Here is a 26,820-nt window from a genome sequence, read left to right on the forward strand (position 1 = left end):
TGCATTAGAAGCATATTGTATTGAGTTTAGATGGAGCTTTGAAAGCGGCAAGCAGTGGCGACCTTTTACTTTTTCAGCAGAGAGTGCATTAAATGTCGCTTGCACAAAGTTATGCAGATAGTTGGGCTGCTTGAAGACCGTGACCTGCATGTTCCACAATAAAATTGAAAAAGTTCAACTAGAATGGACCAATCACACAACTTTATGTTCTTCCAAATACTCTCTCTCTCTCTCTTTCTCTCTCTCTCTCTCTCTCCCACCCGCCCCCCCCCCCCCCCCCTTAATGGACAAATTTAGGGACAATCATGGTAAGCAGCCTAATGGCAAAGTTATATGGCACTCTGAGCAAAAGATCAGCAAATGGTCGGAAGGAGGAGTGAGGGCGCCATACCAAGTAGGGTTTCACCCAAGCACTCTACGGTTGATCATTTGGTTGCCATACGGGCTGCAACTGAAGGAGTCAAAGGTAGGAAAGAGGCTGTCTACTGCACTTTCATAGATTTCAAGAAAGCCTTCGACACAGTACCGCGAAAGAGGCTATGGGAAAGATTGGAAAAGCTTAAGTCCCTCAAGAACTCAAAGAAGCCACGTACCAACTCTATGAGAAGGTTCTAGCTGAGTTAGCACAGCCGCTAGTAGATGGATCATGCTCCAAGAGGAAAGTTGTAATAAGGAGTGACATAGGGCTGCCCCCTATCACCGACACTGTTCGGTCTTTTTATCGATGAATTGGAAAAGTGGATGAGAATACATAGCAAAGAAGGTGTGCAATTGCAGGATACCTTTGTTAATGCTTATATATGTAGATGATGTGGTATTCTTCGCAAAGAACAAGGAGAGCCTACAAGCACATCTAGCTGCACTGAGAGAGTTTGCAAACACTTGGAATGCAGGTTAATATAGACAAGTCAAAGGTGATGGTCATCGGGACACGTAACAAACAGGTGGATGTCACATTTGGTGGGGAGCCCCTAGAAATAGTCAACTCATACAAATATTTAGGGCTGGATTTTACCGACAGCTACAAATGGAATTCATGCGTGGAAAGAAGGATTTGCAACAAGACTGCTCCTAACTGACAGTAAACTTCCCTAAAATTGGTAGAATATGCAGGAAAGTTAGAGTAGTGAAGTACCTTATGTTTTAGGAAAAAGGTAGGAGTGGAAGGTCATGGGCTGGACCTACAACAGAGACTTGTGAGGGCCTGCACAAGGACAGGAGGAAGTCAATCCTTTTTAGAATTCAGCTGAGTATTGAACTCTTGCTGTAATTTCTATTTCAGTAATGAAGTACAAGTCATGAATGTCTTGCCAAGTACAACTAGAGCCCTTATATAGGTATGGCCCAGGGTAGTACAAAGCAGTATTGCTTATGGGATTACCTCCTAGGATGCCACGTGGCAACTTATGGTATCCCCTAAAAAAAGAAGAAAACACTTACAAGCCAATAAAGGCCTTTCTACTAACTTTGAGCCTAAGTAAAAAGTAACCCTCTGTTACAATCCTCCCTCCTCAAATAGAAATTTGTCCTCAAATTTGAAAAGGCTGTAACCTGGACATACAATGCTCCTTGTAAACCTGAATAGCTCAATTATGGTCATATCAACTGAACAATGAAGTTTCTCAGTCAAATACCTCCCTGTAGGCATGCTGATCTGTAAATGGATCATATAATATTCCCAAGAAATCAAGCAATTGGGTGGAAGAGCTATGCTGTCCAATATAACAGATCTGATCATATAATCCAGTGTGAGACATGCTGATCTGAGAAAGGATAGTGAATGCTGGCTGCAGCATGTCCATATATGCTATATAGCAAGAGAAAATCAAATCTGCTCATAAAGACTCAATTTTGGCCATAGAATTCAGCTAAGCAATTGAGGGTACTGCTCCACAATTGTAGATGGCTGCCAAGAAGACTCCTCATCAGGTAGACCTCTCCATTTGATAAGATATTCCATGTAGGACTTGTTCCTCAACACATGATCTCTAAATCCAAGGATCTTCTCAGGTATATACTCAATTTGGCCCTCTTCATCCATAGGAGGTAGCTCTTCCATAACTTGCTCCTTAGGCCCCAAATACTTCTTGAGCAGTGATACATGGAATACTTTGTGTATTCTAGAGGATGGTGGGAGCTCCAACTCATAAGCCACTTCCCCAACTTTCCTCAAAACCTTGTAAGGTCCATAATACCTATGAGCAAGTTTAACATTGGTATTACCTTTCAAAGAAGCATGCCTAGACTTATGTAATCTGAGAAATACATAATTCCCTTCTTCAAAATGAAGATCTTTCCTATGCTCGTCAGCATAATCCTTCATCCTTGCTTGGGCCCTTACCATATTATCTTTACATTGATGTAATAGAGCAGTCATGTGAGCCAAATCATCCTTGGCTTGCTGGCTTGTCAATGCTTGATCAATAATGGTTGATGGAACATGAGCTTTACAGCCAAACATGGCTTTAAAAGGGCTCATACCAATTGAAGTATGCTTGGTGGTATTATAACAAAATTCAGCTAGATGCAACATTGATCCCACGATGCTTGGGTCTCGAAGCAAAAATGCCTTGGATACTCTTCCAACCAGCTGTTAACCCTCTCTGTTTGCCCATCAGTTTGAGGGTGATCTGCTGTACTTGGGGTAAGAAGTGTTCCCATGGAACTGAAAAGCTCTTGCCAAAAATGCCCCATGAACTTAGCATCACGATCACTCACAATCTCCTGAGGAAGTCCATGTAATTTAAACACATTCTCCATGAATTGCTTAGCCACCTTGGAAGCTGTAAATAGGAATGAAGTGGGCAGCTTTAGTAAGTCTATCAACAACCACAAAGATATTGTTCCAACCCTTAGAGGTCACTCGTAGACCTATAATAAAGTCCATGCTGATATGTGTCCATTTACCTCGAGGTATAGGTAGAGGTTGTAGTAGACCAGCTGGCCTCAAATTCAACTCCCTGTTTTGTTGACAGGGTTTACAGCTTTGAACATAAGCAAGAACAACCTTCCAAAGCCCCTTCCAGTAAAAACTCTGTTTTACCTTATCATACGTCTTGTTGAGGCCTATATGCCCAGCCATGGGAGATGAGTGAAATTCCTGCAAGATTAGCAGCTTATAGGAGGAATTTTCAATAAGAAATATTCTATCATGATACCACAAGAGCCCATTGTGCAACTTGAAATTGGGATATTGCTGACAGTCAGGATCTTGTAAGTCTTGGAACATAGCAGCTGCTTGAGGATCATTGAGATACTCTTCTTGAATGCCATGGATCCAATCTTTATAAACCTCAGTAATAGATGATAAAGTACAAGCCCATATCCTGGAAAGAGAATCTGCCACAATATTTTCTTTGCCCATCTTGTAATCTATGTCAAAGTCATAGTTTTGCACAATGGATAGCCATCTCCTTTGCTTGGGTGATAGAGAAGACTGAGATAGAAAATATCTTAGAGTCTTATGATCAGTCTTGACCTTGAAATGGCTGCCATAAATGTAGTGGTGCCACTTTTTGATTGCATGAAGTATTGCCAACATCTCTTGGTCATAAATGTGGAAACTTGACTCCTTGTCATCCAATTTCCGACTTTCAAAGCAATAACTCCATGACTCTGCTTTAGGACAGCTCCAATGCCCCTTCCACTAGCATCAGCCTCAATTATAAAAGGTTGAGAGAAATTAGGACATACCAAGATAGGCGCTGAAGTTAATGCTGCCTCCTTTAATGCTTCAAAGCTCTTATTGGCACGGTCAGACCATTGGAAAGCATTCTTTTTTAGAAGATCAGTGAGAGGAGCTGCCAATTTGGCAAATGCCTTATAAACCTTCTATAAAATGATGCTAGACCAAGGAACCCTCTCAGCTGGGTGATATTCTGAGGTATAGGCCAATCCTTTACACACTTTACCTTGCTGGGATCCACCTTAATGCCACTACTGCTGACAATATGGCCCAAATATTCCACTTCTTCAAGCCATGAAAGTGCATTTACTTGATTTGGCATACAGCTGGTGTGTCCTCAATACTTCCAATACTTGCTGGACATGCAATAAATGCTCTTCTTTCGTTTTGCTGTAGATCAATATATCATCAAAGAATACCAACACAAATTTATAGAGGAAAGGCTGCAATACCTTGTTCATTAGGGCCTAGAAAGTTGCAGGTGCATTGGTTAGGCCAAATGCCATCACTTTGAATTGATAAAGCCCATGTTCTGTCCTGAAGGCAGTTTTATGTTCATCCCTCCATCCTTATTTGATGATAGCCTAACCTTAAGTCAATCTTTGTGAAGTACTTTGCCCCTCTAAGCTCATCCAGTAGATCATCAATTCTAGGGATAGGAAACCTATTCTTAACTGTCATTTTGTTCAAATCCCTATAATCAATACACATTCTAAATGAGCCATCCTTCTTCTTAACCAATAACACAAGAGAGGTAAAGGGTAACTGACTGTGTGTGATAAATTCCTTGTCAAGGAGTTCCTTTATTTGCCTTGCCACCTCTTCCCTTTCATCTCTAGAAAGTCTGTATGAGCTTTGTTGATTGGCTTAGATCCTGGCTCCAACACAATTGCATGATCCACATCTCTCATGGGAGGGAGATGGTTGGGAAGATCAGCAAATCAGAGTATTGCTATAATAGGGACTGCATGTCTTTATCCTCCACCAACAACCCATTACCCTCTTGAGACTTGGTCAACTGAATAGCATAGACTCCACAAACACTTTTGAGGTCTCTGGCCATTCTTCTTGCAGAAATGAAGGACAATTTAGGAGATTGGTGACCCATCAAAGTGATGTGCTTACCTTCATGCATAAACTTCATATATAGCCTGTCAAGGTCCACTGAATAGCATAGACTCCACAAACACTTTTGAGGTCTCTGGCCATTCTTCTTGCAGAAATGAAGGACAATTTAGGAGATTGGTGACCCATCAAAGTGATGTGCTTACCTTCATGCATAAACTTCATATATAGCCTGTCAAGGTCCATACAGAATTCTCCCAAGGTTCTCAACCATTTACAACCAAGGACAATGACAATAGGTCCCATTTCCAAGACAAATAGATCTCCCTGAAAAGTATAGTCTTGAGAAAGTTGCACTTGAGCAGCCTGACAATATTGCTTACTGTGGGAATGTTGACCATTAGCCACCTCAACTTTGATCCCATGATCCAAAGTGGATGGGCATAACTTCACTGTTTGAAGCGTCTTTGCATTAATGAAGTTATGAGTGCTCCCACTGTCAACCAAAATGTGAACTGATCTGTTATTGATTGTTCCTTTTAACCTAAGGGTTTGAGAGCCCTTGCAGCCCATAAAAACATCAGGAGATATGCTGTACACAAACTGATTGTGTATCCCAATACACTTCATCATCATCAACAGCATCATTTCCATTAGAATTTCTGATCTCATCCTCATAATCTTCAACAACTTCAATGTTCCATTGTCTAGATCTATTTGAGCACCTTGGTAAACTATCATCCATAAGCATGGTGTCAAACATGGATAACCCACCTGGATCAAAGGGAAAGGTGGTCCCCTTTTTAAAACTATGATCCTCATCATCATCAAGGCCTTCATTCACACAGTCCTGATATTCATGAAATTCAGACTCTGCTGCAGATGTATTAGAAGATAAATCCTCATCAATCTCTAGAATCAAGCTCAACTTTGCTCCTGTTTTTGCTTTGCACACATTCCTATGTTCAGGGGTCCACTTCTCACCACAAAGGTAGCACAAATTCTTCTTCTTTCTGTCATCAACAATTGCTTGAAATAACTGCTTAACCAACTTGTTTCTTTTATCACTCAGATCATCCTTTGGAGTGGGTTTAAAGGATGATTTTACATCTGTAGCCTTGTAAGCCTTAGGTTGTCCCATGCCACTGCCATACACTGTGGGGAACCTAGAAATAGAAGAAGTTGTAGCAGGTGTAGGAAGTTTGCTTTCATCATTGGAAACCCCTTTGACCATAAGTTTAGTTCCAAAGTGACCAATACCCAAAGTCTTCTCCTTCCCATTGTATTTGGGTTCATAAAGCTCTGCCAACTGCATGCCCTCTTTAAGAGAATTGGGCTTTTGAGCTGCAACATCTGAAGCAATACTAGGGTGCAGACCATGGATGAACTTGAACATTCTAACTCTTTCATCAATACCATGAACAAATAGAGCCAATTTCCAAAACTGTTTGATATAAATTTTCACTGATCCTTGCTAAGTAAGATCATACCATTTACAAATATATTGATCCCTAGTAAAAGGAGATATAAAAGTTTTAAGCATTTCAGCCTTGAATTCATTCCAAGCATTAAAAGTTAACCCTTCTTGCTGTAGATGCCTCCACCAAGAGTGGGCATAATCTTCCAGATGAAGAACAGCAAATCTGATTTTACCTTGATCACCCTTTGGATATAGAAGGAAGTAGTCATCCATCTTGCTGAGCCATTCCTCCAATTTCTTAGGAGAGGTAGAATCACCTTTGAACTTAGGAAGTATAATCTTGACTTTCATATCTTTGTCTTGATGAACAGGTCCTTTTGGTTCAATAGATTTAATTGTTTGTATATATTGTTGGAATGTCATTGCTGCCCTAAGGTCTGCTGGTAGCAACTTATATTCATGGAATTTTTCAACTGCTACTGAACTGTTATTATTAGGAGTCTTACCGTGTGCTGAATCCTTATCCATATGAGCTTTAACTCCACTAGAGTGGCAGGTCCTTCGGGCAGAAGCCATAAAACCAACCAGTTGAGTTACATGTATATGATCATCATTATTATCATCTGAACCTGAGTCTCCATCAATTTCGGGATCCACAGGTCTCTTCCCAATCATAAATTTGGCTTCTCTTGAACTGGTCAAATCTTTTATTAAAAGTGGCAGACATGTTCTGCATCCTTTCGTCAATCTTCTGATTATTGGTCTTGATCTCATTGTAGCATTGGGTCGATACAACTCCTTATAATCTGCTCCTGGTTAAGGGATGTTTGTACTTGAGGAGTTGCTGCCAAATCCCTTTGAATATTGCCAACATGAAGATCATTGGGCTCGGAAACTTTAGCCTGATTATCAATTGCTTCCTTCTCTGAGATAGAATCAAGGATACTCATTGGCCTACTTACTAGCTCGACCAGTAGACCTCTTTACAGGCATCTTTAATGACTTGAATCTAGAGTAAATGCACTTTCTTAAGCCTTGATCAAAAACCAGTACCAAAAGCCCCAAATGCTAGTTTTGCCCTAATTTCGCAGGTCAAATTTCTGAGAGAAAACTTGAAATTTCCCACTTGTTTAGGCGATCCTTATGCTAAGACTGAACCAAAGGGCCAATCAGGAGTAGAATTTCATAACATTACACCTGGATGGCTAGAAATTGCTAGAACCTTTGGCAAATAGCAATTCTGCACTAGCTGTTGCACTGAATTTTCGAAATTCTCAGTAACAAAAAATCAGATTACTATCAAACTTTATCAGTTGCATCCATGGAGCTGAGCGACCATATGCACTAAAGCTGACCCAAAATGGAGTTATAAATCTGAATTTCCGCAGCATTTCTTCTATTCCAGCCAGTCGAATTTGCTCATAACTTCTCCAAACAGTTTCGAATCACCACCAAACTTAGGGAGCAGCCTTATGTGATTACTGCGAACAGATCAAGCCAAGAACGACTTAGTTTGGTGCAGTTTCTTGCGCCAGAGAGAAAACCACTTCAATGTTGACTCAATCCTCCACCATTTTAGGATTCCCACACATAGAAATGATCAGGGAAGCAAGGACTTTCCACTGATGCAAGAAGATCCAAATTCTGAGCACTTTGAAAATCAGGGTTTCTCAGAGCCTGCCATGTGGCAGCTCACAACAGAAGGTACTTCTGGCGCTGAATTTTTGCAGAGATGTAGGCCCTAGGCTCAAGAGTAGATGCTCCAAATTTCGAAGTGATTGGACAAAGAATTTCCCACAAATTCCCACGAAAAGTGCTCTAATACCAATGCAACAAGACTGCTCCTAACTGACAGTAAACTTCCCTAAAATTGGTAGAATATGCAGGAAAGTTAGAGTAGTGAAGTACCTTATGTTTTAGGAAAAAGGAAGGAGTGGAAGGTCATGGGCTGGACCTACAACAGAGACTTGTGAGGGGCTGCACAAGGACAGGAGGAAGTCAATCCTTTTTAGAATTCAGCTGAGTATTGAACTCTTGCTGTAATTTCTATTTCAGTAATGAAGTACAAGTCATGAATGTCTTGCCAAGTACAAGAGCCCTTATATAGGTATGGCCCAGGGTAGTACAAAGCAGTATTGCTTATGGGATTACCACCTAGGATGCCACATGCCAACTTATGGTATCCCCTAAAAAAAGAAGAAAACACTTACAAGCCAATAAAGGCCTTTCTACTTACTTTGAGCCTAAGTAAAAAGTAACCTCTGTTACTGGATTTTGGGAGGTTTAAATGCTCTATATAGCTTCCAAAATAAATGCAGGAAAGTGCATCTTTGGAAATTGGGAAATGAGAAAGTTTATGTACACCATGCTTGTGCAAACAGTAATTCTTTACGGATGCCCCGCTTGGGGGCACCTGGGCTGTCTAGGATTCACTGGGAAAGAATAGAAACTTTACATAAATGCTTCCTAATAGGGGAGTTAGGGGTTAAGGCACAGACATCCTATATGTACTTATATTATACCCTAAATCTCAAACAAAAATGGCAACCAAAGCATTCTAGAGGGTAGGATTGGAAAGTCACTATCATGTATTTTGGGACTACAATTTTGATCCAGCCACTTTGGTAGTATATTAGGTGATGGCTCTCTCAGGCTCAACTTTTTTTCCCATTTAGATGGAAGCATGTCCTTGTGGGGGAGAAGGTTAAAAAAAATAGCTTACAATTTGGTGATGAGAGTAGGGTCTCTGGAGATGATTTGGACCTCAAAAATAATCTTGTGTTTCGGCACTATAAGCTCCTGTTGGTTATCCTCCCCATGTGTTCATGACCCTTCTGACCTTTCTTATTCCACATGGCAATGATTTAGTCAATTCTTCCAAAGATGTGGGAGATGCTCTTCCATGAGCTTACCTTGCTAATTTTATTTGTCATATTCTTTTTTTATCTCATTTAATAAAGCTTGCTTATTTATTGCAAAAAAGAGGGGATGTGGAAGTGGTGCACGAGCATATGTGATCATTGGTACCATCTTTGTGAATTTGGTAGGAGCACAAAGGAGCACGCTCAAACTTAAGTTCAAGTGTATGGCAGTTATTGCACTAGCTTTTGCCATCATAATGTTCTTTGAACATGAGCTTTTGTGATCACTGGTAACATCTTTGTGAGTTTTTCTCAAGAATTCTCGAACTTCAGTTCAAGCTACTGCCTACAGATTGTTCCTTGAACATGAGTAGATGTGATCGCTAACATCTTGTGACTTGGATTGGAGCATGCTCAAAAACCTAAGCACAATAACTAATTCAAGGGATATGGATGCTCAACAAGTTACATTAGATCCTTTGGTAAGATAATCTATACCAAATCTACACAAGTGCTATCGCAAATCACCCAAAAAAGCTTCACCTGGTATGATACCTCTAGAAGGGGAAGCATTCTGTGAATTCATGGCATACCTCAACAAAGTTGAGAAGATGAATGACAGCAGGATACCACACAAAGCGATGGAAGCTACACGACTCATGGGTTGGCACAGAGAGGGGATGAAGTGGATGGAATCATGGGGTATAACTACCGCTGATATACCAGAAGATGCATGTGAAATAAGAGAGATTGTGACGCAGAAAATGGTACAAAAACTATGGCAAAACCCAGGGACAAAAATGCAGTTTTATAAACAAGAAATTAACTCAATGGACAGATATGGAATGCAGAAATACCTTGGGGAAAACATATCAACATTTAAAAGACATCGGATCTGCAAAATCAGAACCAGTTCACATGATCTCGAGGTAGAGAGGGATAGATGGGCAAGACCCAGGATCCCCAAAGAGGAAAGAATCTGCAAAATCTGCCCCACAGGAGAAGTAGAAAATGAGCAGCTTGTACTCCTCAGATGTAGAGCATACACACACATCAAAGAAGGCTATGGGGAAAGCAAAGACCTAAAGAATCTATTGGAGCAGCCAGCCAAAAGGCTAGGAAGCTACTTAAAAGAGATTTTAGAACATCGCAACAAGGTACTGGGTCTCACTCACAAGCTAGCCCAACAAGTACTCACTACATGACAAAGCTATAAGATTTTTCTCTTCACTGGATGTAAGGGATCACTATTAGTTAATGGTGATCGCCAATCCCATAGATCCTGAAGGGTCTCATGTGGACTTTAATACAATCATATCATCTCCCTCCCTCCCTCCCTCCCTCTCTCTCTTTGTCTCTCTTCTAACTTTCATTGGGACGCTAAGACGTTCATTGGGACCCTAGGACAGATGGCTGCTCTCTAGCCAGATCCTTGCTCCAGATCCTCCTATACACAGATGACATGGTCCTACTCGCTTCCTCAGCAGAGGGTCTCAAGAGACACTTGGACGCGCTTCATACCTTTTGTGATACACATGACTTGAAGGTCAACCTTGGTAAAATCAAGTTCATGATCTTGGGAAGCATGCACAGAAAGGGTTTCACCTTGGATGGTGGCCGGTGAAGGTGGTTGCATCCTACACATAGAGGGTCCTTTTCTGCAGCCCGATCTTCACGATGCAACCAACACTACAAGCCCTACTGAGTGAGGGATACGCCGTGCTTGCCAGACTCGGGCGGCAATGCTTCCACTCTCACTTTCGGATCCTCGAACCAAGACTCTTCTCTTTGACTCTTTGGTCCCAGCAGGTATGTATGGCAGCCCTTGTTGGGGGCCAGACCTATCAAAGGTAGATTGCGCTCAAGTTGAGAGGCTTCAGGTTCTCATGCTTTCATGGATGACGTCCCACATCAACAAGTCTGGCTGAGTTTGGAGCATCCCCACTACAGCTCGATGCAACGTTTCATGTTATCACATAACTCTACCCCATTAAAGAGTATGGCTCCTACACCACAAGGCAACGCAGGCTTACTTGGTTGGCATTATCCTCATCCATGGCGCTGGCGGCAAACAGTGACCAACGGTATTGGGATGCACGTACATGCAGATGGTTTGAGAACTTTGGCTCCACATAGACAGGTGACATCCATTGCAATACAGCGTTGAGGCCCCCTCCATCTGACTCACATATCACGAGGTGAACCAAGTCATCCAAGAGGATCTTTTACAATTACACACATTTAAGACTTGGTTCGCGCCGGTGAGCTCCTTGTGAAGCTCAATTTTTACAAAGACCATTGCCTATGGATGTTAGTAGAGGGTTTCATTGATCCACCAGGGTACATACGGATCCACGTCCCTCAGTCCTTGAGGATCTCTATCGGCATTTTTGTGTCTCATCACACTGACTTCACACTGAGAGTGAACGAGCAGAGGGCATACCTAGAGCGGGGTCGCATCTACACCCTATGCGATCATTATGAGATCGAGTCAGAGGAACATTTCGCTTTTAGATGCCCGGTGTACTATGAGATCAGAGGCCGCTATCATTGCCTCTTCAGGGATGCTTTCAGACCTCTATCCAACCTTTTGTCCTACCTAGATCCATAGTTTTTTCCATACGTTACCATACGCATACGTCATACGAGTACGGAAGTATGATTGGAGTATGGTTCAGCCCTTGGGGCTGAAACATACGTGACCCTAGTTTTATCCAAAAAATTTCAGAAAAATATAGATTGATCATTGATCATTGTACACATTAAATTGACACAGAGGTATTAAACTAAATCTTGAAACTTGTATAATTGTATTAATTTTAAAGTCGTCAATCATGAGTCATGAGTCATGAGTCGTGAATCGTGATTCTTCATTCATGAAAGACTCCAGCCTCCAGAGACCGTAGTCATCTGGATTCTACATTTTGATACATCATAGATGGAATCATAGATCATAGATCAATAATCAATACTACACCAAATTTCAAAAGGTCCAAAACATCATGATCAAACTTCAAAGGAAGTAGGTACACCGTATTAGTAACTACACCAAAACATGAAAGGCAAAACATCATAAAGAAAAGGCTGCCAGTGTGCCACAGCCTCAAGCTGCATCTTCATTCTCATCCTCTTGCTCATCCTCATCCTCATCATCATCTGCATCAATGCCTGCACCCTCCTCATCCTCCTCCTCCTCCTCATCACTATCATCCTCATCTGCCTCGCCATGGAACTCCAAAAGACTAGAGCTGCTTGAAGCTGCAGCAACATCCATCGTTCCTGTAAGTGTAACAATAGGGGCTGCAATGTCTTCTCCCTCTGTATCTGCTTGCCTCGCTAGCAGCCTATCATCATCCTTCTCCTTGTTGATCATTTCTAGGGTCACTTCTATCTTCTCAAATCCCCTTTCCTTGATTTTGAAAATGAGACGCAAATTAGTATGGATGTATACTAATTTCTCGGTATTCTTTGGAAGCAGCCTATTCCTTCTTTTAGTATGGATAAGAGAGAATGTGCTCCAATTCCTCTCACAAGGAGAAGCACATGTGCCTTGCGAGAGCACTCGAAGAGCTAACCGCTGTAAATTTGGTGTGTGAGCCCCAAATGTCTCCCACCATTTCACCCCTTGGTGCATTCTCTTTTCATCCTTTGCAATCGCACGAGCAAATGTGCCTGACATGGATTTGTAAATATCCAACTCATCACATAAGGTGCCTTGGCTGTCAACATCATACTTGGTGTACCGCTCTATGGCATCCATCCACCCATCGTGCACCTCCTTGTCACTATCTGGATTTTTCTCTCTCCAAATAGGATGGAGAACAAACGCTACCGCATGCAATGGAGAATGCATCATATTCCACCTGTCAACACATAAGGCTCTAACATCAGCCAGCTTTGAGGATTCAATCCCATCAATAGTTGCCATCTTCTCGACCATCCGATCAGTGAGTTCATATACGAGTCCCATGGTAGCCCCTTCCCTATCAGCCAGGCGAAGGATCTTCAAAATAGGTGCACAAAGCTTCACAATGAGTCTTGCATCTTGCCAAAATGAAGCACCCAATATAATAGAAGACAGCTGTTGTGCTTTCACAGTGCGTGACACCTTCTTCTTGCAAGACTCATCACTGACAACCATGCGACGCAATCCATTGTATACCCTCTCATCCAACAAGTTTGCTAACATGATAAACATGTAAGCAAACCGTGTTTGTGCTGGCTTGACCAATTCCTTCTTGCTGAATTTTCTATACATTGCTAACACGGTGTGTTTCCGGGTAACAAATGTCACAATCATGTTAGCATGTACCAACACTGGCTTTATCCATGGAAGCTTTCCAATGTCCTCAAACAAGAGGTCAAGGCAATGGCATGTGCATCTAGTATAGAAAATGTGAGGCCACTCTTCCTCCACCAATTCTCCTGCCCGCACACAGTTAGATGCATTGTCCATACACACCTGCACCACATTTTCAGCCCCAACATCAAGAATGGCATCTTTCAGTATCCCAAAGATGTACTCCCCTGACTTATACTGCCCACTTGTGTCCACGGACTTCAAGAAGGCTGAACCATATATGCATGAGACCATAATATTGATTATAGGCCGGCGTCGAGTGTCAGACCAACCATCACAAGTTATGGTGCAGCCATATTTTTTCCACTTATCCCGAAACTGTAGCATCTCTTGATCTATGCATACTGCTTCATTAGTTAGCTCCGTTGTGCGCAAAACATTGTAGGATGGAGGCTTGAAGGTAGGCCCAACTTGGCCAATGGCACGAACCATCTCCAAAAAATAAGGGCTCCTCACCTTCCAATGAGGAATATCCTCTGCAAAGAAAAAACGACGGAGAGCAATGTATGCATCCTTCCGTGCTTGTGACTCCCATGCCTTTTCCAAGGTTCCCTTTGACGTCTTCAACTTCTTTTGCTTTGGCTCATATGCACTGCCAGATGCATTTCCACTTGCAGTACCACTCACTGAGGCATCTCCCAAATCAGCCACATCTTCAACAAGCTGTTTTGCAGCAGTTTTTAGGGCCACCTTTGCCTGCAATCTTCGACAAGTATCTTTCACATTTTCAGGAGGAGCAGTACACTTGTCAACCCCCAAGCCTGTGAGCCCAAGAAAATGTGCCCTTATACGGGTCGGTCCTCCATCCCATGAATGAGGGCAATATTTACATTTACAAGTGAATTGGCCCTTCCCCAAAGGCTTCAAGGCCTCTACAAATTCCCATTCTGGTCCTTTTTGTCTTCCCATTTGTAGATCTGCAAGCTGCAAATTTGCAAAAGAGGGCAAATAAGGCATTGGGCAAAGGAACAATTTCCAAAGAGGGCTTGAAGTCCTTGCAGGCTGCCCTGTTAGATGGCATCAACTAAAGAGAGAGCACTTGCTGCAAAACAAGGAAAAAAAGCAGCCATTGCATTTACCTTGACACTTGGAGCAGGTAGAGCGTAGAGGCAAGATGCGGGCTGCAACTGTACGGTGACCACTCACCTCCAAAGCAAGTATAAGAGGGCAAAGGGCTGTCTAAATAGAGGGCAGCAAGGTGCTGAAGAAGAGGGCAAACTGAAGAGCTTAGAAGAGTGAAGGGCTGAGGGGACTCGGGAGTCGGGACTGAAGAAGAGGGCAGCACTGAGCAAGGTGCAGAAGAAGCTTAGAAGAGGGCAAAGGGCTGCAGCCTGCCTAAATAGAAGCAAACGTCAGCCTAAATAGGCTCTTGAGGCAGCAATGGTCGGTGTGCAGCGGCAAGCCTGCAAGCAGAGCGTCGGTCGACGGTGAACAGTACGGAAGCCTTCGCAAGGATGTCGTACGGAATCCGGATTCGAATTTCGAACATCGCAGCCCAGCAACAATATAAGGTACGCATCCCGATTTTTTAACCCCCAAAAAAAGTCACGTACGGAAATCCGTACGGACGTCCGTACGTACGGCCGTACGGAATCCGTACGGAAAAACTGATCGTACGCGTACGGATGCAATCATGCCTAGATCAAAGATGGCTAGCGGCTTTCATCCATGAGATTGATTGAAACAAGAGCATTTGCTCATATCACAGTGGCGAGACCAGGACGTACAGGCAGACTCCACTCAGAGCATGATTACTGAGTTTTTCTAGCTAGACACCACTAACCGGCAAGGCTAAGGGGGATATCGGATCCGTGGATCACAGCAAGAAACACGTCTGACTCACCAGCAAGTTGAGACATAGATCAGACTAGGGGGACCTTCCCTCCATGCTCACCAAACCAGAGCATGGCAGATTGGCGTGACAGTAGCACTGGTTCGCACCAGGGCCATAGCTAGGAGACCACAACAGACCACACGTACTGACAACCGTCAAGGTCCCATCACAGGTTTTACGCCGCTGTAGCAACCTCGCACATCACCAACCCCCTCTTAGTCTTCTCGACCAACCTTCCCTAGATGGGTATCACAATGCCGTCAATCCTCACCCTCTCCATGAACTCAGAGAGTTGTCTCTCTTTATGGTATCATTATGATCATGAATTTTTTCTTGTGTTGATCATGGGTGTTGAATCTTGATGCATGTTTAGAGGCTCCACCCCTCAGCCCATATCAGCATTTTTAAGTCTCGTAGACCCTTTGGTCTTTCAAAAACTTTTAATAAAATCTCTCTCTCTCTCTCTCTCTCTCTCTCTCTCTCTCTTATATCGGAGGTGAAGCCGCCCATTCCCATCACAAATCCAACTGGTTGGCACACATATGTATGCTCCCTCTATGATGTCCCGGGTCAAACGCCACCTGATATGTCCTCTATGCCCAGACCCACTACATGTCACTTGTTTACTACGCAAAATGTACGGGTTGTCCTTCTTGTTAGAAATGACCCAACAGAGGGTACGCACAACGGAAGACTGATAGAATAGCCCAAGAGCTCACACAGTGTGGTGTGGGGTGTGGAATCACAAACTTCTTAACTTATGTGCATAAAATAGATGTGTAGACTCATCAATAGACAATGAACCAGCCAGAGAGAGAAACCACCAAAACAATATATTTCCGTCCAAAGCTATGGACACAATACAAAAGAGATAGATCCAGAGTCCCACCAATGGTGTGGTCCTTTGATCTTACCACAAGGTACTTCTCCTATCTGCTGGCTATCTCTAGACTCGAGCCCGCGTCCTCCACCTCGAGCATCTGTAGACTTTCTGTCCAAAATGGTTCTCTACCTTACTGCCTGTAGATCAGCCTAGGTAGGCAGCCCTTTCTCAGCTTTGTCTGCAGCTTGTATGTGCCTCCTTCACCTCCTGGATGTAGGCCCAAGGAAGGTCCTCCTGCTGCTTCAATCTGCTGGTGGTTGGCTGCTCCAGAGAATGAGTTATGAGGGCACAAAGGCCCTCCTTATATAGGGCACAAGGCCCTCCAAAACCAACCGACCAGCCAGCCCTAATTGGGCCGACTGGCTGGTCTGTAGCAGCCCTAACCAACAGACCAGTTGGTTGGCTGGTTGGCTGCCTATCCAGCCCTATTTAGGGCCCTTTGCTGGTCCTTTGTTCCATTCAGGGCCCAGCCCCTTTGGACTCCTTACCCCACCACCTGCCAGCCTTGTTTGCAGGCCATAGACCTGCCCAATACCTGCTGCAACAGTGCGACTCCATGCTTCTGCTGATCCGCCTCTGCTCAGCCCTTGTCCGGACCCTGGCGCACCCTGCACACCTTCCGTACACTGCCCTGCAGCAGCCCATACTGATCCGTACAGTGGCTGTCCCCTTTCTCTGGGCATACCTTGCCCTAGGTCTCCCTCCCCCATGCTCTCCTCATTTGGGGGCTTACAGATGGGGAGGTGACCTTTCCAACACCCCCTCTCACCGACACATCTCAGCCCAATGCCAACACGTCGATGACGATGTTCCAATAACTCCTTGGTTGTAGTCCTCTGGAACTTTTCGATGCCAAAATCTTACCCTGGCTTTTCATCCAGTGGCTCCTGCTCCACCAGGTTTGGTTCCGCTTTCGCACACCATCCTGGTACACAGGTCCATCTTTGGTAGCACCTCCTGGCACCACCATCTTCCGTCACATTCCTGCCTTCGAACTCGAGCAATCCAGCCGTCACGATCTTCCAGTTGTCCCCCTCATAATGAGTGAGCACCCTGGAGTCTTCCAGGCACCATGCTCTGAGGGTCTGTTTCAACCCGTCCTTCTTTTGGCAAAGTCTACAACCAATGAATATTTCCAAATTACCTGGACCATGAACTCTCGCTGAGTTCTCAAGCAGGTACTCTTCTGGCTTCAGTATTCTTGTCCATCACCTTCTAGCAATCTGCGTCCGAGATTTGAAGAAGTACCAATACTTCCCCTTCTGCCTTCAAAGAAGGCCAATTCCTTCCAATCTCGTATCACCTGAGACAAATGAAGAGCAGAGTCTCTCCACAGCATGCTATAAAGGCTCAAATGCAAAATATCAAGTACATACCAGACTGTTGTATTGCCTGTCTGTTTGCTCTGAAAGCAAACCCTGTACCTCAATGAGGCACCCACCAAGAGCCTATGTAATCCTTTACTGTCCCCTTCTAAAGTACAGCATCCATCTGACCATGAGACCCCAGGGCTTTCCATGGAATCCACCCTCGTGTTAGTGTCAACAGCCACGCACCTGGAAGATACCAAGCGCTCCATGCTGTCCTTCACCTTCACAAAGGCATCTGACTCCTCGTCGACCCACATCTCTACGTCAAACATCCTCACTGTGATTTCTTGGTCAACATATCTAACCTTGGTAACACTCAGTGATGTCACTAGGAACAACTCTTTGATTACCACATTTGCTTTGGCCTCTCCCTTTGAATCTAAGTCGCGGACTCCTTTTTGTTTTTCTGATCCGCCTTTTTCTTTCTGCAGTCCTTTGCAAAATATGCTGGCATATCACAGTAGAAGCACTTCTTCTTCTGCTTCCTCTTCGAAGTCTCCTCATCGTCAGAGTCGTCTTTCTTGGACTTGCCACCGTTGGGCTTACCCTTTCCTTTGCCAACGTAATCCTTCGCCAGCATCGCCTTGTCGTCTTTGTCCTCGTTGTAGAGCTTCTCCCGAGCTTCCTCCTGTAGCAGTAATGGACCCAACTCCTCAAATGTTAGAGGTTTGGTCCTCTATCCTGCTGTCACGGTCGTAACAAAGCTCTTGAAACTCCGAGGTAGTCTTCTCAGTACCATCAAGGCCAAATGGCATGAGTCTCTCATTCACTATCCCTAACTTTGGAGAGTATGGGAAACTGGACGGGACCAACTACCCGATCTGGAAAGTGAAGATCCGGAGTCATTTAGTGGCTCGGAAGTTGTGAAAGTTGACCACGAGAGTGGAGGTGAAGCCGGAGGACATGGTGGACAGGCAAGGGGAGATAGTCATGGCAGAAGACAGAGAGGAGCTTGAAGCTTGGGAAGACAGAGATGCCCATGCCCTAGCATTAATCATGAGAATCCGAGGGCATTTCTACTGCCTCTTCAGAGATAGCTCTGGGTTTTCTCCCGATTCCTCTCCTATCCAAATCCTTTCATTCATGAGGCAGTCAAGCACCACAAGAGGCTACTTCGATCAAGGAGACAGGAGTAGACTTCTTCCTTAGCAGATCCCTCTCAGAGCTCTATCACGGAGTTCTTCCAACCAGATCACACGGACCCCCATGATACGAGACCTCGACATGATCGTGACCCAGAGCCAGTGACTTGACAGCTCAAACAAAGGATTGACGCGCAAATTACACTTGGGGATATCCCCTCTCTGTTCAAAGTCGAAGCCCAACTGACAGGGATTACTGTAGCCCTTGTTAGACGCAGAGCTATGACCATGAGATGTCATAGGGCCACACCCGTGAGCAGCCAACAACACTCTATCACCGATTTCATGCCTCTAGTGCCTCATCCACCCTGATGTTCTGATGATGATGATGATGATGATGATATTGATATGTAGTCGACCACTGACATGACTATGTTGTACTTAGTACTATCATTTGCATTTTTTGCATTCTACATTGGTGTGGATGCTCGTTTAGTAGCTCCACCCTCACAACTTGTTTGTACCAGGATTTTCACAGTCTCATAGACCCATTTAAAGTTTACATTTTAACAGCACGTTGATACATATCTAGATGTATCCAGAAATGCTAGGCTCAAATTACAGATGCTGCTTACCAAAAAACATTTCCTAAGATTCATGCCATGATTTGGAGATTCCAATAGATTTGAGTTATATCTTGAAATTTAGTGAGTTCAAGGTTATAGTTTTTGACATGTGATGTAATCGCTTGGGAGTAAAAGTGCTACACTGCAGGAATGCAACATACCTTCTTCCGCAATCCTGAAGTTCCAGGTTTTTGACCTTCATAAGGACAAGTTTCCCGCTTTACCATGTCGATCAAAACTGTATAAGCAGAACATACAAAAGTCAGGAGAAACATGTTACAGAATTCAAAAAGCATGCAGTTGCAAAATCTAGAGGCGTTCTTTCGACCTCCAAATTGCAAGAATCAAAACTTCTTTGATATGATATTTAAGGCCTTCTCACCCTTGAAATCTAACAAGGACCCTCTTTTATCTGAGTCAAATCATATTACAATATTCGACTAAAAATACAAATCACTATGTTCATCGTACATACAAAAAGGCTAGATACTATGACATCCTTGCCAACTTCATCGGCACCCAATTGTCTAAAGATCGTTGAGAAAACGTGAGCCCTTGCCATGCACACATCCACAGACACACACTATGTACTCCAGATGTTTTAAGTGTCTTGAAAGTTGCAGCTTTAAAGTCTTCATACTAATAAAAGAACATCTTCACGAATTTAGATGCTACTTAGCATCACTTTTAGTGTCTTGATGTGAAGAGTGGTCAGATGCAGCTAACCTCTGTACTAAGGTTTATAGATAATAATGACACAGTCTATCTATAAAAGTCCTCTCTCACTCAGCTCATTGTATCAAGATTCTTTTGATCTCATGGACCCTTTGGTTCTTCCAAAGACTTTTAATAAACTCATAGAGCTCACACATGAGCAAGCCTTGGAATATCTATAAGACACATGAAGCACAGCGGATCTCACCACCGATTGACATGCCACACTGTAAGAGGTAGGCTTTCCTCACACACAAGATGGATGAGGTGATCTCATCATTTCGAGGGGGAGATCCTGGGTGGGGGCTTATATCGGAGGGAAAGCCGCCTATTCCCATCATAGTTCCAAATGTCTGGCGCAGGCATGTGAGCTCACTCTATGATGTCCCAATGCAGGAACCACTTGATATGTGCTTCATGCCCAGGCCCACTACTTGTCATTTGTTCACAACACAGAATATACAAGCTGCACTCTGTCGGCTCCAAGAACAACGAGCTCAAGATCCAGAGAGACTATGGACTGAGCACTTCGCGCATGGGCATGAAGTCTTCGCTCCGATTTTAGCACAAAGGTTTAACCAAGCAGTATACCACGGCTTCCCACCTGCTTGGAGTACTACCACCAATGTGTTGATACACAACGTAGGGGATCCCATTGACATTGAAAACTACCGCACTCTTATGATTGGCCACACTCTAGCCAAGATTTACAGGTCAGTAATAGAGAGGGATATCAGGACTACACAAAGGCGCATGGACAGTGAGCTCTAGGGCAGACAGGATTCCAAAGCCAGCACTCCACCCTAGACCACATCTTCACTATGCCGGCTATCATTGAGTGAGGTGAGGCCGCGGCACCGAAAAATCTACACTTGTTTTGTAGATTTCCAGAATGCCTTCAAAACTGTCCCACGATCTCATATGATCAAAAGACTTCAAGAGATGCAGATCCAAAGGTCATGATTTGAGGGTGATAAGCCTATACGAGTCTGTCAAAGGAAGAGTGTGTGCCACCTATCAAATTGGGTTGAGAGCACCATCGCTGTGAAAAGGGATGCCCCCTTTCACCAACTCTCTTCGGGCTTTACATTTGTATACCTAGATGAGTCCAGGAACATGCCCAAACTCATCCTCTAAAAACACAACATAGTGCAGTTTCAATCTCATGATAGTCACTCATAAGATTGAATAAGGCATGTAAAGGAGATGCAATCTCTGCAAAATACCGAATGAACCTCCTGTAGTACGAGCACAAGCCCAAAAAGCTGCGTACTTCATGGATGTTCTTCAGGTGGGGCCAATTCTTGATGGCCTCTACCTTGGCGAGGTCCATCCTAACTCCATCCTTGGAAACAATGTGCTTGAGAAAATGGATCTCATGCATGAAAATTTTACTTTTCTTGGCATTGACAAGCAGCTTATGCTTCCGTAGCTCCTCAAGAACAATTGCCAGGTGCTTATGTTGTTCAGCCTCATCCTAAGAGAACACGATGATGTCATTGAAGAAAGTGCCAACAAAGGCTCGGTGTTCTCTAAAAATTCTGTCCATCATTCTGTTGAAGGTGGCAAGTGCATTAATTAACCCAAATGGCATGACAAGAAACTCGAACAACCCAAATGTGGTACAAAATGTTGTTTTGTGGACATCCTCTGGCTAAATTCTGATCTCATGATAACCACTCTTCAGATCAATGCGGCTGAATATTCCAAACCCATGTAACCTATCCAAAATATCATCTATCCTAGGTATAGGGAATCTGTCATCGAAGAAAGTGCCAACAAAGGCTCGGTGTTCTTTAAAAATCCTGTCTGTTGAAGGTAGAAGGTGCATTGGTTAACCCAAATGGCATGACAAGAAACTTGTACAGACCAAATGTGGTACGAAATGCTGTTTTGTGGACATCCTCTAGCTAAATTCTGATCTGGTGATAACCACTCTTCATATCAATGCCGCTGAACATTCCAGACCCATGTAACCTATCCAAAATATCATCTATCCTGGGTATAGGAAATCTGTTCTTGATGGTAATCATAATAATGAGGGCTCTGTAGTCAATGCACATCCGCTAGGATCGATCCTTCTTCTAGACCACAACTTTCCTGCCAGCTCTAGAGAGATAAAATTGGCCCTGGCTCCCGGATCGAAAAACATCAGAGCTGTTTAGTCTCTTATCTTGCCCCATGCCCGGCATAAATTTGTAGCAATTGTATTCTGAACAGCCCCAATCAAATCTGGCAAAAGACCAGCAGTGGGCTTGGGCTTTTTATTCTTCTGATCAGTCCTCTTTTCTTCCTTGTGCTCACCCTGCTCAGTAGGAGGGAACTTCCACTTCTTATGTGGGCATTCAAAAACCCTACGGCCTTCCTCCTTGCAAATATAACACCTGTTGGCATCATACAGAATTTGCTTTTCCTCATCAGACATGCCGGTCGGTACTCACCTCTGTCCTGCAACAAACTTTGCCTTCATGGGCTGCGAAAACTTTCTGAACTTCTTAGGGGATTCCGTCTTGCTGCCCTTTGACCTTGATGTCTCCTATGAGCTTTCTTTGAACCCAGAAACTTTCCCTTGCATTAGTGCAATAAGCGGTAGTGGCATTCTCAACCAACTGGGACATATTGGAAACCCTTGTCTTTGTGTAGTAGTCCCGAATCTCCTTTGGCAACACGCAGCAATATCTTTCAATTTGTTTGGATAGCGGTACATGGGCAGTAGGGCTTCCCAAAACTTCTTATTGTAGTCCTCCAAATTTCTACAATTTGCAGCATCTAACTTGTACCAAGTGGTCATGATATCCACCTCAAAAGTCGTAGTGAGCCATGCTGTTGAGAAGACCTGCTTGAATTCGACCCAAGTGGTAGGTGCTCTGCCTTGCAAGAGGAGGTTAGTCCACCATTGAAGCGCATTGCCCTTCAAAAAGGTGGTTGCCTTTCGAACTTTGGAGGATTCTGTGAAGTATCCGCCTGAGTAAGCAGCATCAAACTGTTAAACGAATGTCAAAGCCTTCAATCTGTCCTACGTCCCATTGAAGGTCTCAAACTTTACAATTGCCCCTCCCTCCTTGTAATCTTTCAATTTGCCTTTAGGAGTGAGATTGTCATAAATGGAGGGTTGTAAAAACGGTGGGGCCATCACTACTCCCATATTTTGAGCCATTCCACCCGTACCCATGGTGGGGTTTGGCATTCCAGGTCCCACTCCTTGCATCTGTGGCATATTCCAAGTATTGCCCATTGTCCCAAGCATTCCTGTCTGCATTCCAGGCTGCATCCCAATGTTCGAGTACATCATCTTGGCATTTGCAAGGGGCATTCCACGCATTCCACCTATCAAAGGTTGCTGGAAATTCTGCATTCCGAGCTGCGTACTGCCCATAAAGCTAACTCGCATTTCGGGTGCCTCTTTGGATGGTGCCACCATTGCCTGAAAAACTGACCCCCCTCCGAAATATCCTAGATGCATCATGAGCTGAGGAAGGGCTTGCTGTCCTTGATTGATTGAATGAAAGTTGTTGGCATTACCCGCTACAAGGGTGATCGAGGGCATCTATGAAGGCTATTCACTGAAAGAAACATGCCTAGGGGATCTTCTTATGTTTCTTGTGAGTTGTCTTTATGCTTCCAGGGGGAGCAACCATAGAGGGAGAAGCTTGCATAATCTCCGTGATAGCATGTTGCAACTGCTACAGGGCTCCCACTACACTTTGCATTCCCTACTCTCTCCCTACTTCCTTTCAATTTATCTGGCTCTCAGCTATCTTTACCCCTTCTTGAAATCTATCCTTTCCGTCTCTTATACACTTAGATGTTGTATGCATAAACCTGCATGTTTTTAAGACTTAGAACCACCCCACCCACCTACATGTTTTTAAGACTTAGAACCACCCCGCCAACCCACACAGTGACCTCCTAGTATGAGAATACATTCAATTTTACCTTGTGGCTGACTATCATGAATTCAAAACTGCAGTCTGCACTAGGGGAAGAGAGAGAGAGAGAGAGAGAGAGAGAGAGAGTAATGTGGTATCAGTTCTTTGTTCAAATCCATAAAGCAAACGTCACAAAAGCCTTGCTTAGCACACTGTAAACATCAAACAAATCCATAAAGGGAGCAGACCTCACAAAAGCCTTGCTTAGCACACTATAAACATCAGCAGACAAAGCAAAATGCATGCCGTCTTGACTTCGCACAAGTCCACTTGCAAGTCTCCAGACCATACCTTACCCACACATTATCTCAAAAAGTATTGCAGCATTTGTAGCCAGATCAGCCTGGCATACTTTATCATTAACCCACTAGATAGTGATTGCATATGCCAACATTTCCTTAACCTATAGAACCACCGACAATGCACTCAATGACACCACATATGTTGTCCATGCAGAAAAGAGCTCTAAAGTAAATTATAAAGAGGGGAGAAACATAGATCCAATGGAATGTGACCGCATCACGATAAACATGACCGAATTATAAATGCTACAACAGCTCATAATTGGCAGAAGCGTGTGTTCCCCCGACGCAAGCTACATACATCCACGGGAACGGCTAGCAACTGACAGGCAGTACTGTTTAGTGAAAAGCCCAAATCTTGCAGAATAAACTTAGATCACTCCCCACCTCCTTCTTCCAAACAAGCTCTACGCTTCTGCTCCCAAAGTTATAAATCGGAGCGGGATGGATCGTAAAGGATGTTGAGGGAGGGAGAGTGATGGGAGGACTGGATCAGAACGATGAAGATGGATTCGCAGCTTAGAAAAAGGAACCTGTCCAGAAAATGCCGTAGCACCCATATTTAAAAATCCCATGGTATATTCTTACATCTAACAAGATTCTCCTCCTTTTGGCCTTACCTTTAGCATTTCGTCCTAGGTGAGGCAAAAACAACTATGAAGTAGAGAGAGAGAGATGATTGATATGATTGTAATAAAGTCCGCACTAGACCCTTCACGATCTATGGCACTCGCCATCACTATCAACTAATAGTTATCCCTTACATCCAATGACAGAAAGAGAGAGACCTCAGGTCATGGGTTCAAGTCTTGGTGGCCGGGGCATGGAGTCCTAACTTGTGGTTGGGTGTGTGTGTGGTGTGTGTGTGTGAGTGCCACAGTTGTGGACCCATTGCCCACCAGTCCAGGGCGAGGTGCCCCTCGATAGGACCACGAGTGCGTGAGTGTGGTTGGGTCCTTTTTTTTTTTTTTTAAACTAACCTATATTAGTGCATGTGCACACACTTAGGGGCTTAACAGGTGGGTTTAGGACAGGAATCTATTCGTCATCATTACTCCCATCCTAGACCAATTGATCTAGGATAGGTTTAGGATGGAAATCCACTTTTTCTTCCATCTTAGACGATGGCACAGAGAGAGAGAGAGAGAGAGAGAGTTTTTCTTCCATCCTAGACGATGGCACAGAGAGAGAGAGAGAGAGAGAGAGACCCTATCACATGGCTCAGAGTTCTTAACTACTAGAATTCTCCTACAATCCACATACCACACATGAATGCATAATGCCTTATACACACACTCCATGCATACGAGAGGTCACAACCTCTCATGCCTCTTGGGATCCATCCCTTGGGCATACCCCATTATTCTACCCTTAGCCTATGACTCTTTTTGCCTACCATTTATTAATGCACCCATGCATTCCTACCCATTCCTATCCTAGGACCTACATATGTGAGTTCACCATTTATTCCATATCAATTGACATATCCAATACATTATCCATATGGCATTTAGCCATTTAAACCTACCTAGCCTACCTTCTAAGTATTACATTTGATCATGCTAGCCTAATACATTCTAGACTACAAAATCATGTAGTGACATGCCCTCTTGCTTGGGACATAGATGTCCTCATCTACTAGGTAGTCTTCTTTGCCTTCATGGTCTTTAGCACTCATTAGGTTCCTGCATAAATTTCCATACAACATCTTCAATGTTTCATCTTCATGTCTAGTACTCCTACCAATCAAGTCCAACATTAGTATGTTCCTTTAAATCAAATTTTCAAATAAGTTAATAAGAAAGACATAGTGTTTATCTTTCATGTTGTGTCATCCATATACTCCTTTACTTTGGACATTCCTACAAAGACTACTTTAACTTTATCCATTAGGGTTAGTAAGAATCCATTTTCGATCTACTTTTCCTTTCTAACAATACCATTTCCTAATCTATCTCTCTCATATGCATGCATTGGTCCAAGTTCCAAGGGACTAGTTTGGAACCATTAGTTTTAGGTTGATCAGTCCCAAAACTTATAAGATAGGCCTAGCTTACAAGATCAAGATCACCAGATCTTGCTTGAGTACTCATTCTAGACCACCAAGTTTAATTGTGGATCCACCCATAGTCATGCATCCATGACTTACCAATTACTTGAGATCTCTCTAAGGTCACCAAACCTAAGGTCACCATACCTTACTAAGCGTTTACATATCCAGCACCTAGTCCAACACCTAGGTAGGACTATGGACCCTTTCAGTGATGATTCCAAATGAATCATTCTTTTAAATGTCCTAACTTCTTAAGATTTCAACTCAACTAACCTAGTCTAAATTAAGGTTACCAAACCTATGGCCATGTATAGGACCCTCTTGCTTGGGAAGAGCCCAAGCACTACCTTGGCTCATCAACCCAACCTAAGAGAATGACTTAACCATCTCTAGTACTCCAACTTCAAGACTCTTGGCACCATAGATTCCTTCCAAAGCCCAGCTTGCCCAACATCTTTGTACGATACCATTGTGTACATTTCCAAGGTAATAATTGTGCATGTGCTCAATTCTTGAGTTTTTCCCATTTCTACTGTATGATCCTACATGCAAATGCATGTACTACTTCAGTATCCTACATGCAAATGCATTATTAATTCATTATTTGTCCTAAATGCTCATTTGGAGTTTAAGTAG

General features: G+C 43.5%; 2 protein-coding genes across 5 annotated transcripts in view; both read right to left on the bottom strand.

Annotated features, from left to right (window-relative positions):
• LOC147903455 (putative phosphoglucomutase, cytoplasmic 1) overlaps positions 1 to 24,822 on the bottom strand; it is a 55,496-nt gene extending 30,674 nt beyond the window's left edge. Inside the window, exons 1-3 of one of the 4 annotated variants that reach the window (XM_087372491.1) lie at positions 24,720 to 24,822; positions 19,348 to 19,424; positions 63 to 144 (exon numbers count right to left, since the gene is read on the bottom strand). In XM_087372491.1, coding sequence (XP_087228617.1) covers positions 63 to 144; positions 19,348 to 19,413 — 148 coding nt within the window. In that variant the 5' untranslated portion in view covers positions 19,414 to 19,424; positions 24,720 to 24,822. The other 3 variants (XM_087372489.1, XM_087372490.1, XM_087372488.1) reach the window with 3 other exon arrangements.
• LOC147903456 (uncharacterized) lies at positions 12,071 to 14,315 on the bottom strand. The gene has a single exon (XM_087372546.1). The coding sequence runs from the start codon at positions 14,298 to 14,300 to the stop codon at positions 12,135 to 12,137; it is 2,166 nt and encodes a 721-aa protein (XP_087228672.1). The 5' UTR covers positions 14,301 to 14,315; the 3' UTR covers positions 12,071 to 12,134.
• Positions 24,823 to 26,820: the final 1,998 nt, after the last annotated feature.

Source organism: Dipteris shenzhenensis, chromosome 3, assembly GCF_047967505.1.
Source record: "Dipteris shenzhenensis isolate YYH24624 ecotype China chromosome 3, Dip_SZ_1.0, whole genome shotgun sequence".
In the NCBI taxonomy this organism is placed as follows: Eukaryota; Viridiplantae; Streptophyta; class Polypodiopsida; order Gleicheniales; family Dipteridaceae; genus Dipteris; species Dipteris shenzhenensis.

What these genes read in the sequence shown, in the direction of transcription:
- LOC147903456 (XM_087372546.1), bottom strand. Translation starts at nt 14,300, where the DNA reads ATGGGAAGACAAAAAGGACCAGAATGGGAATTTGTAGAGGCCTTGAAG.